Source organism: Oxyura jamaicensis, chromosome Z (genome assembly GCF_011077185.1).
Source record: "Oxyura jamaicensis isolate SHBP4307 breed ruddy duck chromosome Z, BPBGC_Ojam_1.0, whole genome shotgun sequence".
NCBI lineage: Eukaryota > Metazoa > Chordata > Aves > Anseriformes > Anatidae > Oxyura > Oxyura jamaicensis.
In genome coordinates this window covers 50,155,928-50,170,266 of record NC_048926.1, presented here as the reverse complement: position 1 = coordinate 50,170,266, position 14,339 = coordinate 50,155,928, and the positions used below count along the sequence as shown (strand labels likewise).

The window sequence follows — 14,339 nt, the reverse complement described above, 5'->3', positions numbered from 1 at the left end:
TTTTCTAAGCTTTACCTGTGCAGCCTTCTCCATCAGGTCTTCGGGTCATTCCAGGAGGACAAATGCACATGAAAGTACCAATCAAATTTTTGCACATCATGCCTCTTGATTCGCAGTCATGGAGACCTTCAGCACATTCATCTAAATCTGTAAAAATACATTTATTTTGTATTTGAGCATCCTTCCAGTAGCTTCATTTACTGAAGACAACCAGCACTTTCTCATGTAAAAGTGCATCCAGACTTTCCTACCAAACAAGAACTAAAAAAAAACACAACAAAACTGAGTGCTGTGCGTAACTGCAGTTGTCAAAGTAATCTTTGTGAGCTTAAAGACAACTTCATTGTCTTGACATTCTTGTCTTTACATTCCCCAGCAAGAACACACAAAGCACTAGACACTGGCATTATGTGAGTTTTGAAGGAGTAAATTATCTGCTGTGCTGTTTGCTATTTTTCACTAAAAGGATGAACACAAGATGCACAGAAATATCTGGAGTATGCTTTGGCCAGCATAGGGTGATGGAAGGTGGGGAGTTCATATTTTAGTCATTACCTTTGCACATCTTTTGGTCTTCTCTCAGTTCATAGCCGACTGGACAGGTACATTCATAGAAACCATAAGTATTGATACAACGAAAAGCGCAGAGCAAAGGATTCTGAGCACACTCATTTATATCTGAACAGAAAGGAACAAAAACATCATTATCCACTAAGTTTTAAAACAATCACCCAGAAGTTTTTACACCTGCACTTCTACATATATATATGTATGTATGTGTGTGTGTATGTATATAATCAGCTAAAAACTATCAGAAATGTAATATCATGCAAACCAGAAACTTACGGATGCTTGGTTATGAGTAGTCATAGAAAACTGAACAAAGCTCTGTGTAAAAATAGTTACAGAAATAATATGAAACTAGAACTTAAAATGGCAAGCTGGGACTGCTCTATGTTACATTTTTATTAAATGAAATTTTAAAAATGTGTTTCTGTGTGATGACAGATGTCAGCCTTTTTTTCAAATACAAGAAAATGAATTCTTGCTTTGGAAAGGCAACTTATGATTTGTGAAACACAAAATTTTTAAGAAGGATCCTGATAAGGATCTGATGAGAATAGAATGATTGTACCTACACCCCACACTATGAAACTTATTGAAACTTATGGAAAGAAACTTATTTAGTGAAACTAATAGAGGATTAGTTTAAAATAAATGAAATAAAATACTCCTCTAAGTTGTGAGAATAGTGAACTTCTGCATTTTGCTACCACAAGAGGCTATAGATGCAGATGGTATCAGTAGTTTGAAGAATGTACTAGACAGATTCTTGGACAACAGATCCATAAATGGATGCTAAACCCACTCTGCAGGAACACATCTTCCAGTCTGCATCATATTTTCCCATATATTCATGAGAGGAGTGAGCTGCTGAAAGTTGTTAGTCATGCTCATATGCTGTCCTGAATTAGCATTTCAGCTGTCAAGGATGAAATAAAGGACTAGATGGATCAGAGGTCTGACTTCAGCTTATTGTGTCCAATTTAATTCATTTGTTACTATAATTATGATGAATGGGTCAGTTCATAACTGAGCTGCCTCACTTCTGAAAAATGCTCTGCAAATTCAGGCAGTTTTGCAGTGGTAACTGATTCAGCTGTTTGCTGGAGAGGAAAAAAATAACAGATGATAACTGTTGGGTCCCCAAAATAGCCTCACAATAAATAGCCTCACAGCTAACAACTGCATTGACTACCACAACATGCAATTTCAGAAGCCCTGTGATAAACTTAAAATAATGCTTAAATCAATTAATAACTTGCTTTCACTATAAGATATTTCAATCAAATGAGCTTTTTCCCTCCTGGTTATTATAGCACCAAAGGCCTAGTGAATAAAATAATCTGATGGACAGAAACTAAAGGCAAAAAAAAGTAGAAGACAAAGTACCTTCACAATTCATCATTGGGCCTGGCTCAAATCCATCATGACAGTTGCATTCAAAACTGCCGATCACATTAGTGCATGTACCGTTTCCACATGGATTGCCAATTGAACATTCATCAGTATCTGTGTATAATGAGTAAATGTAAGCTGAAGAGAACTGGGACACATTTCAAATTGCGTTTCAAATTCAAGTGCTATAATTCTTAGCATTTATGAAACAGGGACGCACCAATACAGTGTACTCCAGTGAAATCTAAGTTGTATCCCATTGGGCACTCGCAGCGGAAGGATCCATCAGTGTTGATGCAGTGTCCATTCGAACATATCCCTGGGCTTTCAAGGCATTCATTAACATCTAGAAGGTAGGAAGACATTGGCAATCACTTATTAGCTGATGTGTTCTTGTATCAAGTCTCAACAGATCATTTTTAAAAACTAAGTGCCCCATTCTGTTGGTCTCTACCAATGCATTTTTAAAAGTATCTCTTATCTATCTCATATGGCCCACATCTATTATAAGTCAGCCCCTTGTCACCTGTGGGCTGTGGGGAATAAGCCACCATACACTACAATATCCAAGTCTAATTTTAAATATAAATAAAAACTTTTTGAATTATGAGGAAGAAGCATACCTACCTTCACGTGTATCATCAATTCCAGGAATAGTCCCATGACCGTAAGGACACAGGTCCTGAAAAGCAACTGTGGAGGTACATTTAAAAAAAAAAAAAAAAGGAAAAAAAAAAAAAAAAAAAAAGAAATGAGCGAGAGAAAGATAATCAGGATAAATGGTTAAACCTATAAAAAAATCACATATCTTCTATACCACACTTTTCAAAACTCAGCCATTTAAAGCATGGCCATTACACTGTCTTGCCAGATGCAAAAGCAACACTGTCCCTAGGGCAGGGTAGCGGTACTAGAATGTGCCCAACTTCCATGTGCACATGCTTGGTGCCTTTCTCTTTCTGCACTTGGAACTTGGAGAAAACCAAGAACTGAAAATTGCCGATTACTTCAGGGATCCTCAGCACCGTCCCATTTTACTCTTTTGCTTTTCCTAAAGCAGATGAGATCCATCAGGATATATATATGACCTGTGTATGATTCATGATGCAGTTGGAGGATAGTTCATTTCTCTACAGAGCCAAAACAGTAACTCAGGCTGTTTTTCTTTAGTTTCTCCTATGTAATTTTGTTCCATTTGTTCAGCTCAGAATGATTCTAGAAAAGGCTGTAAGAGTGAACACCAAACAGATCCCTCCTTCTACTGATTGCAAAGGTACTACATGAATGTGTTTCTCCATTTCTCCCAGCTAAAAGACTTTAATCTTCATGTGTACCTTCTTCTTCCTTTGGGCAGAGCTCACAAGGATCACCCCATCCTTCTCCTGGCATTTTACTGCAGCAACACTTTGCCTTTGTGGTGTTGAAAGCCTTTGGCACTGAGCACTTCCCATTCTCAAAATTAGTGAAACAGAAGCTCTGGCGAGTATCTGAAAAAGAAAATTCAGTTATGTGGAGCTCACGCCTTCTGCCAGGTTAAACAATGTGTGTCTAGTCCTGAAAGGAATGATAGGCCTGTATTTTTCTTATGATTTTGAATGTACTTTCCAACTCCCATAAAATTTGGAATGGACCTCCCAAAGTCCCTTTTTACCCTTTTCACAGGGTATCTGTTATCTGTTAAAATTAGCTATTACCTTCCTTAATTGTTAAACTTACCAAAACATCTCCTTCCATTATCAGACAGCACAAAACCTGTAGGACAAATGCACTGGAAACTTCCTGGAGTATTTGTACACGAGCCAAAGAGACAGATGTTGGGGTCCTCATTGCACTCATTAATATCTATAAAATTTATGAGAAAAAATTCATCAGAATCCCATCAACTATCAATTCACTGGTTAAAAAATATCATTTATTTATTTATTTAACTTCAACCAGGGTACACCTCCAATAAACAGCCAAAAGATAAAACAAGCTCCACTAACTCTTTCAAATTAGAGTGTTTCAAATCATGCTATCTATTCTTTGTCATATTTATAGCATAAACTTTAAATAAATGCTTTCAGACTGAAACAGATAACGAGATATAAGAAAAATATTTTCCCATCAACATAAAACATCCAAAGATGAGCTTTAAAACAATCTGTATGTTGGGGATTCTTTGGAATAAAAGGTATTTTTTTTCCACATTCCTTGACTGACCCTTGAACTGACACTATAGACAGAGGAAGGACTATGAGACACATTTATATTTACCAGTTTACCACAGCCACTCTTGATACAATATTAAAAACCTTTTCCATTTAATTATAAACTATAGCTATGCATACTCAGTTTTTTATTTTAACTAAAGATCTTTTTATAATTATTAAAAACTAAAAGCAAAGGAGTGCTTAATATAAATGACAAAGGTCTGTAAAATTGTGCAGCTGCAATGGTATCAAGCTGCATATCCTGCACCTATATAGACAAAGAGTAAGAAAAGTAATATATTAATAGACCTTTACTTTATTATTATCATCATCATCATCAATAACAACAACAAGAACATTTTACTTTATTCTGTTCTGCAAATGCTGTCAGAAGAAATAACCCTCTCTGGTAAAGTAATTTCTAAAGGTAATTATTATTTAATAGATTCTGAAGTGTATTTTAAATTTTTCCAAAGCTATAACTGCAGGACAACTCCTTCTGAGTCTTTTAGTAATGGATTTTAGAAGAAACAATATAGGGACCTGTGGCTGCATAAACATTCTGCAGTTATATCAACACTGATCTTAAATCAAAGTGCAGGCAGGAATGGATGTTCGTGGAAGTAAGCTTCATGGATGCAGAGTCACAGATTTGTAGCATCATTTTTCCTGATACTTGTTGGACTCTGTACTATACTAAGTCTTAGAAAACTGACCTGTATTTAGCAGGCAAGGCAACCAGAGAAAAACAGTCCAGGAAAAGGTTAAGTATTATGAGGGGAGGAGTCACGTAGGAACAGATCCTGTGACATTAAGTCTGAAAAATATTACCTTGAGTCCACCTTTCAGAAGCTACTATAGGTATAGCACATGAGCAAACCACTGTAGCATAAGCTGGTATGTGACCAAGCTCCACAGACACTTCCCATGGGAAGGTTCCTACTATGTGTTTTGAGCCACATTATTTCTATGAAAGAAAAGTAATTGATTTCCTAGTTAGTGTGACAGCTGCTAACTTACAAAGCTCAGCAACTAAGCTGCATTAATGGTATTGAAACACTTCTCTTTTGAAGTTCTGATTGTTACTGTAAGGAGTGGCTTGGGACTAGTGAAGGAACACTTTTTGTAGCCATGCGAGACAGGCTAACCGAATAATGGAAGCAAGTCCTCCTAACCAAACAATGGAAGCAAGTCCTCCTTCATTCCCCATAAAATAAAAGAATATATATTAAATGTGTAGGTGAAAACTAAGACTTTTTATATGGCTCCCACCTGTTTTGATTTCTCTTGCACAGAATTACTGTGAGCTCAATAAGTAATCTAGCTGTACCCAACTTTCCTGAGAGAAGTAATGAATTTTTATAAAGATGTCTCCTTTTAAGACAAACAGAAAGTAATGGGGAACATCATAGGTTTCAAAGAGCTAACAGATTATTAATCAAATTATTACTACAATCATATGATTATCTAGGCATTGCCTGGTAATTTTATTTCAAAATTTTCTGGACACACAGCAGAATGAAGAAGAATGCAATTAAATACCTTCTAGGTAAAAAAGGGTAAAAATCTGTATCACCATCACTGATATTGTCAAAACCATCAAGACTTCTCTCAGGATACTACAGTGTCATAAACAGTGATATTCCAGGAAAACCAAAAGCTTTCATTTTGTATTTGTGATTTTACAACCATAGGTGATTTGAATGAATCTCAAACACAATTGCTAATACATGGGAACAGCAGCTGCCAAAAGAAACCATAAAGTTGGCAGGCAAATTTAATATCATGGTATGATACAACAGAATGAGAAAGATCCAGGGCTCAGAAAATATATCCTATTGTTCAAGACAAAAAATCAAGAAGGTTCCTATGGTCTACGGTCTTTGTTCCTGCACTCAGAGAGTTATGTTAATGCAGGCCATATCATTAATTGCTCGCCAGTTTTTTCTTCTTCCCATACAAGAACAAGCTGCTAATTTACTACAGGAAGTTATTTTGATGAGTGTGTCTGAGGGGTGGCACCTACCCTCAGTAATTTAAGCTGAGAACCATGTTTCTTTATGTAGTCACAGTGGACAGGCAGGTGCTTACTCCGTTCTCTGACCTTGCAGGAACCTAAGGCCCCCTAGGTTAGCTGCCAAAAACCAGTTGTGTGCACCTTTCTTGCCAGGTGCTCCCACACGGTATATTTAGATGTCAATAACATTCACAGCAGTCCTGTGCTTTGCTCTCCTTGTAACCTGAATCTATTTCTCATTCTCTGCTACACCCACTCTTAATTCACTATGCGACACTGCTCCTGAACTATGTTCAACTGAGACAGTTCTATGAACAAACAAGAATATGCAAACTGATGGAAGGTCTGTTGTACTCTCTCTCCCCTGTGGATTTCAGCACTTGAGAGACATTATACAAAACACCAAATCAGAAAACAATTGTTAGAATAAACCAATTTAAGCAATTTTTGCCATAAATTATAAAACTTTATAAAGATTTTAAAATTTCATAGCCCCGTGAAACCAGAGGTTCCTTTATGCATTGATTGCCATTATTTTAGATTACAATAATTACCATTTTTGTAAACATTATATAAATCCAGTACATAGGTTGGTTTGTTTTATCAGTAATATTTGGAGGAAAAAAAAAGGGGGGGTTCATGAAATACAGGACAACATTTTTTTTTTGAAAAGTAAACCCAAGTATTTTTCAGTTTGCATCAATGAAAAAATGAAAGTACAAAATAGCACAATACAGTTCAAGATGATATCTTGTCTTCCACTTTTAAAACCTCTTCCTGAAGACTTCAGCTACTTATGCCCTGTCCCCATGATCTGAAGAAGGCCAGAATTCACAATCATCAGTATGTACAACTACTTTGTAGCCAGATAATTCTTCTAATTTTTAAATTGTTTAGAAGCAACAATTACAACTTGCCTTACCAATACAACTTTCACTCTTTACTTCATATCCCGGTGGACAGATGCACCTGAACGATCCTTCCAAATTTTGACAGGTACCAGGGGAGCATGAACCAGGTAGTGCCACACACTCATTAGTATCTTAGGAGAGTAAATAGAATCAGGAAAGGTTTAGAATCATGTAATTATTAACAGCATTGTTGTTAGATTACAAAACACTGTTATTCATTAAAAATATGGTAGAGTTTCTTCCAGTTTTCTAAGACATTTAAATGCACAAAGATCAACTATTGCAAGCCCCAGTTACTTCTATCGTGTTACATTAAAAGCACTGTCATTTCTATTTTTTGTTCTTAGATACTCAGACTGTGATCCTTCCCTCTACATAGGAGCTAACAGCTGTATTATTTCAGCTCAGCAGTACTGTAACATCTTGATGTGGTATCATACGTACCAATGCAATTCTTGCCATCTAGAGTAAGTTCATATCCTTCATTACATAAACATTTGAAGGAACCAATTTCATTGAAACACCGGCCATTTCTGCACACCTGACCAAAGAAGGAACTGCACTCATCGATATCTATAAAAAATAATAATAATAATAAAAAAAAAAAAAACAAGTGAGAGTTGAGTCCCTCCACGAATTTAACCATTAGAATGTGTAAGCATGCACGGTATATACAGAATGTTATAAACACACTCAAGTTGCAATGCATATATTTCCATGGAAAAGGCAAATCTTGCAGCAACAAGGGAACAGTTGACAGTTAGTGGAAAGTAACTCTCACTGAAGTGCTTTAGGGTATATGTTCTATTTAAACAACACTCTTTTTTATGGGGTATTATAATTTTTAAACTTGCAGCATTACCTCAGCTACTGCATCTGGAGACAGTCAATTACTGCCAAGTGACTGTATGATACTAACTCCAGACACAGAAAAGAAAATGTAACATGGGGTGTTCTGGACTTTATCTGGATTTTATATGTGCTCAAGTTCCCCCCTAAAACCTGCTTTGTCATTTTTCAAATTTTGGAATAGGTCATTTGTTTTCCATGGGAAGATTTTCACCTTCATATCAGTTCTGAAAATGAGGTTTGAAAATGCTTATTAGTTAAGAGTTACTTTAATAAGGCAAAATGAAAGAAACACTGCATAATGCAGTAATGTATTACAGATGAGTAATACAGATGAGAAAGTTTAAGAAATGAAAATCAATGAGATTGGATAAGTATCACGGTGTAAGAACAACTTACACTTCACTGTTGTAAAACACTTTAATTTGAATGATGAAGACTAACATCAATTTTACTGAAAAGGTATTAGGTCTTCTTCAGAAGTGTTAAGAACCAGCTCCCGTACAAGATGTACCTTCTGCTTCAGCCAGTACAGACATGCCTGGTTACTAGTTTATTCCACAGTGTATTTCTTCTGTGTGACAGTTCCACAAGTACAAATACCTCCAGGCTATTATATTGGGATGGGCTTAAATTGAATGACCAGGATGGCTTGGAAGAAAGCCATGGGGCTCTCAGGCTGTGAAGAGGCAAGCTCAAGAAAGCCAAGTCTCTGAGTCACCTTGAGCTCCTTAGCCTCCTTGAAGGCACAGACTGGAGGAGAGGCACTGGATGCTCCTGGCAGTAGCCTGGCAGCTGTACTGCTATGGGAAAGAAACTCCTTGGCAAAGACTGCCATTCTTTGGCTGCAGTCTCTTCTTTCTTGAACAAGTTTTGAATTTTCTCTTTCCTGGAGAAGGACAGGATTTAAAATACTTATTTAAAATGTTTTAGTTCTCTCCTGAACCACAAAGGAAATGGTAGACTTCATTTTGTCTTTCTTCTGTAGCAGAAAGGAATGTGAAGGCTTCCGTTTTGGCTTAGGCTTTGCACAAGGCAGAGGATCTCCAGAGACTTACGAGTCTGTTCTTCAGCCTAGGAAGATTTTATTTTCTTTATCACAAATATTTAAATTGTCCAAAACCATCAGATATTCTGGTGTTCTCCACTTTTAAGGAATAGGAAATAGCAATGCCTCTGTGTAAGCAGAGTTCAGCTTAGGAGAGCAGGAAATTTAGCTGATTAGCTGTGCTTGCTTTCTTAGTGCTGGTCTCATTGCTTTTTCACACCGTGCACAAGTTTCAAACAATATGGTGAAATAAAGAAATTATTTTAAATTCCTGAGGTAACTCTGGTGTTATGTTATTATTCATGCTTATTGTGAGTGGCTCCTATGGACTTTGCCAGTAGTCAAGGACATTTGCTGTAATTGCCCAAGAAATCTAATGGGGATGAGGGCTGCATTAAAATGACAATGAACTGTAAGGCTGCCCCAATGGTCAAGAGCTTTAGGGATTACATTATCTCAAACTGGATGGTAAAACATATTCTGAATTTATTTTAAAAAATGGTAATAATGGTTAACCTCTAGGGTTGGTAGCTATATCAATTACTGTACTCAATTAACTTCCCTAGCACTCTGAAACATCTGTTTGAGTTTTAACTATATACATCCTCCTTGGCATGCTAAGCCAGACACAATGAAAGCATGGTTTGGATTACATCACCTACCCATACAATCATTATTATGAGTTAATTCAAATCCTGGATAACACAGACAGTTATATGATCCAACTGTGTTTTTACATGTTCCGTTTCCACATGGATGGCGTTCACATTCATCAACATCTGCAAAGAGAAACAAAATTATATGCTAGAATTTATTTTTACAGGTATTTGTTAAGGTGATATCTTTGCACACAGTGACAATACTCTAAACCTGTCAGATCTGTCACATTTTTTATTTATACTACTGATTTTTACAGCATGGTGTACAAACTTCTGGGCACGCGTAGGAAAACATTACATATGACACATTTTTAATTTGCATTTTAAAAGATACTGCTACATGTAAAGACCAAAATAAGTGCATATGCAGTACATTGAAGCATTCTTTTTATTTTCCTTAGTAATACTTCTTCATTTCTTAATGTGATCTGAAATCAGTACAAAGGATTGAGCATCACAGTCTCAGAACTATCTCAAAATTCATATACACCTCTTACTTTAACGCACATGTAAACCTGTTCAAAACACTCTATAAAGGAGTTATGTGTCATTGTTCATGACAAAGTTTGCCTATGTAAATTCATTATCTTAGTATTACATTCAGAATTATAAAGATTGCCTTCAAACTCTTGGATACATCAATTTTTTAATGCACTAGAATTCAGTGTTTTCTACTGTGTATGAGTGTTTGGATTTTCATGGGGATATGAAGGTTATTTAGATCCTTGTCTCCTACTTCTTGTGGACTTTCTGAAACATTTCTTTATTTTTATAACATTTATTTACAGATGGTAAACAATTTGTTATAGGATTGTTTCCATAACCTGTCATTGTCAAGATTTGTATTTCAGACTGCATTTCAGTCAAAATTTTTATTTCAGACTATGAAAGACAAATTTCAGTTTTAGAATTATTATTAAGTAACCATGTTATGGAAATTTTGCATTGTTAACAGAAGTCACTTTCCAAAATATCTTTTTCAGGTGATTTGACAAATAAGATTTAGTTCAAAAATGAGAAGACTAAAAGCATATATGAATATATAATATTATGGGAACAGGTTTTCAATGTCTCCATGAAACAGAAGTGTGAACACACCTATGTTATAGAGGTCGCTAGTGCTTAGAGCTGACATTTAATTATTTTTTCCAAAGAGAACCAAATTCACACATGCATCACCTCTTTCTTTAAATATCCTTTAGAATTTAATATTTAACATTAAAAAAAGAAAAACACTCTTATTTTGCAATCTGCTTATTTCTTAATATCATCTCTTTCATGTCACCATCTGAATATAGAATTAGTACATATTACATTAAGTGTGGGATTCTGTTTTTTTGATGAAGTAGGAACTCAATAAAGGTTGAAATAATTTTAAAAAAAGTCTGTATTTTTTCTCCAAAATCTATTGCTCTATGATATCACCTGTATTTTTTTTCTCTCAAATGTGTCTTTATCATGCGTTTTTGTGAAAATGGGTTTAACGTGTTCTTCGGTAATATGGAGCCACCTCTGACAATATTGTGATTTTTTTCTCCTTTCTCCAAGGACAACGTCACATACTTTAATCACAAAAACTCAAAAACATATGAATCAGTCTTTCAATGCCATTATAGTCTTCTTACACAATTAAAAAAAAAAATCTAAACTCAGTCCCCTCTATTATCCCCTCTTTTAAAACCACAAAAGTATTTTCTTTCCATACCCATGCACATAGTCTGGTCTTGAGATGCCTTAAAACCATTGTGACATATGCACTGGTAACTTCCTTGCATGTCCACACATAAACCATGACTGCAAACATTAGGAATTTCCAGACATTCATTGCGATCTATAACAAAAATATAAAACAGATGGTACACATTATTGACTTTTATTATTCATTCATTTTATACAAACATGTTTTTACAATCTGTTATTATTATTAAAACCAGACTCAAAATTATCCATAACTAAACCTGAATCATAACAAAATTTCATTTTATAAGAACTTCTTGCCTATACACCTCAAGGTCAAAACTACTGTTAGTATTTGGTTGATACCTCAAGAATGTTCTTTAAAAGTTTCACCCTGTCTTTTCTTCCCTTGCACAGAGAAACAGGGCTATAAAATAAAAACTGCTACATAAAACACACAGCAGAATATGCAAGGTAACAGAAAATAAATGTTACTTTTACCCTTCAAGAGAATTGAATACAGACCCTTGATTACATACAAACAGATTCAGACTAGAAAAATCAACTGATTTCTTACCAACACAAGCACCATTGGGTGAAAGTTTAAAACCAGCAGCACATTCACAGCGGTAACTACCAGGACTGTTGATACAGTCTGCGTTTCTTTGACAGAGATTGTCTCCATTGCTGCACTCATCAATATCTGAAATACCAAGAGTCATAGTGAGAAACCACAGGATGCATATTTCTGCCTAGTGTTTAGACTGTATAGTCAGTCTTGTGCAAGCCTGGTCTTCATAGGTCTTCCTGAGCAAAGTATGAAGATGCTGACCTTCAGCCTCCTATGTCGTAAGTGCAAATGAAAAGCAACATCAATAGAATTTTATCAGCAGCACACTTTTTGGATGAAGGAGGATCCTATGAATCCAACTCCCTATATAATGAAGCAGTCATGCAGTTTTAAACACGTACCTGAACAAATTTATTCTTTATATTAAGTTCCTCTGTACATTTATATATTTTAAACAAAAGAACGTTTTGAAGTGAAAAAGTAAGTGGCACAATTTGTTTGCAATTTAGGGCTCAAGTGTCATCGGCACAAGACACTCGGATACCAATGACAGAACTACCATTGACTTCAGGACTCACAAAATTTCACTACTATCTTCTATGAATATATGACACTTCTTTACCAATAAAACCATAGAAGAACAGATGGAAGGGGGAAAAATCAAGGGAACTTTTTCTTTGAACAAGTTTTAACAAGAATTAATAAATAATACAATTAAGACCATAATAAAATGAAAGCATTTAATTTACCTCTTATTTAGGAGCCAGTGGGTTACTTGACACAAAACAATGACAAACTGTATTTGAGTGCATATGCATATGTATTAAAGACAGACACATCACAAAATCATTTATGGATTTGACCCCTACAAGAAGGAAATCTCACAACCTGTCCCTTAGTTTGAAAAATATGTAATTTAAATGTTCCCCTTCCCTTTAAGATAATCATGCTTATGTGAACTAAGTAGAAAATAATGTCACTTCAAATCACCTTCACAGACCAAGAGCAGATCATTGTAGCTGAATCCAGTGGGGCACTCACAGCGGAAGCTGCCAATCTGATTGATGCAAACACCATTTGCACAGATTCCTGGGATCTCCTTACATTCATCGATGTCTGAAAGTCAGATGAGCTTGTCAAAATACAGTACTTCTTGGCTTTATGTACAATATGGTTTCTCAATTTCACTGTTTTTATACTGAGATGAGAAGTTCCTTTTAATTTACTTAAACTACTAATTCTGTACAGGGTATAAATTAAAACATATGCCTGTTACAAGAAAAAATAAACTATGTGAAGTTCAGCAAGTGATCAAAACAGAGAAATACTAAACATTAAAAGGATACAGAAGTGTTACAAATGTGCTCATGAGTCCAACAACATTTTTGAAGGCAAAACCTTCAAAAAAAGGCAAAACCTTCAGAAAAACAAACCTTCAGGAGGGGGGAGGAAAAGATAATTATCAAAATGATCACAAATTATATCTCTCTTATGAAGAAAGGCAAACAGCTGGGGATGTTCACCCTGAAGAAGAGAAGGCTCTGGGGAAGCCTCGCTGCAGCTTTTCAATAGTTAAAGGGGGCTTATAAAACAGATGGAGAGCAACTTTTTGCTTGTGCAGATATTGTTAGGACAAGGAGGAATGGTTTTAAATTAAAAGAGGGGAGACTTAAATTAGATATTAGGAGGAAATTCTTCCCTCAGATGGTGGTGAAGCACTGGAACAGGCTGCCCAGAGGAGCTGTGGATGCTCTGTCCCTGGAGGTGTTCAAGGCCTGACTGGATGAGGCCCTGGGCAACCTGATCTAGTGGGTGGCATCTCTGCCCATGGCAGGGGGTTGGAACTGGATAAGCTTTAAGGTCCCTTCCAACCCAAGCTGTTCTATGGTTTCTATGATTCTGTGAAAATGGAGGAATCAAAAAATATAAATAACACGCCATTATAACTTTGCTCTCACACTCTGTCTCACCATCAAAATGTCACAATGAATTCAATTTTTATTTTATGAAATATTCATTTTAGTCCACTGTTATGGAGCTGCACATCTTATGCATAACATCTTTTGGTTAAAATATGTTTATTGAAACTTACCAACAGCTTTTCCAGTATGAATATCAAAAGTAAAGCCAGGAATATTCCCGCATATGTTTTTGAATTCCGCTAGAGCAAAACAGAGAAAAATGCATTTTTCGTGAGTATTTATAAATCTCTCAATTACTTGTAGTTTTCTCGGAGCAGATACAAGCCAAACCTACTCAGAAGAGAGAACTATTGCCTCCTGTAGAAATTATACTGAAAATTCAGGTTGCCAATAAATGAATGCAAACTGGAACACTAATTCATACTTGTTTTTTTTTGCAAATCTTCGCAGACTTTGGCACAAGAACAAATGTCTGGTTTGAGCAAGCAGAGCTTCAGTTTTTGTTTTAAATAGAACTTAACTTACCATTTAAGG

The 14,339-nt window shown here is 35.7% G+C and overlaps 1 protein-coding gene across 1 annotated transcript in view; it reads right to left on the bottom strand.

The window, feature by feature from the left end:
* The window catches only part of FBN2 (fibrillin 2), a 177,018-nt gene that overhangs the window by 16,412 nt on the left and 146,267 nt on the right, over nucleotides 1–14,339 (bottom strand). Inside the window, exons 29-42 of the mRNA XM_035309941.1 lie at nucleotides 13,976–14,044; nucleotides 12,874–12,999; nucleotides 11,890–12,015; nucleotides 11,341–11,466; nucleotides 9,639–9,755; nucleotides 7,524–7,652; nucleotides 7,091–7,210; nucleotides 3,676–3,801; nucleotides 3,294–3,446; nucleotides 2,587–2,652; nucleotides 2,180–2,305; nucleotides 1,954–2,073; nucleotides 556–678; nucleotides 16–147 (exon numbers count right to left, since the gene is read on the bottom strand). Of these exons, the coding sequence (XP_035165832.1) occupies nucleotides 16–147; nucleotides 556–678; nucleotides 1,954–2,073; nucleotides 2,180–2,305; nucleotides 2,587–2,652; nucleotides 3,294–3,446; nucleotides 3,676–3,801; nucleotides 7,091–7,210; nucleotides 7,524–7,652; nucleotides 9,639–9,755; nucleotides 11,341–11,466; nucleotides 11,890–12,015; nucleotides 12,874–12,999; nucleotides 13,976–14,044 (1,659 nt within the window). The remainder of the gene's footprint in view (nucleotides 1–15; nucleotides 148–555; nucleotides 679–1,953; nucleotides 2,074–2,179; nucleotides 2,306–2,586; nucleotides 2,653–3,293; nucleotides 3,447–3,675; nucleotides 3,802–7,090; nucleotides 7,211–7,523; nucleotides 7,653–9,638; nucleotides 9,756–11,340; nucleotides 11,467–11,889; nucleotides 12,016–12,873; nucleotides 13,000–13,975; nucleotides 14,045–14,339) is intronic.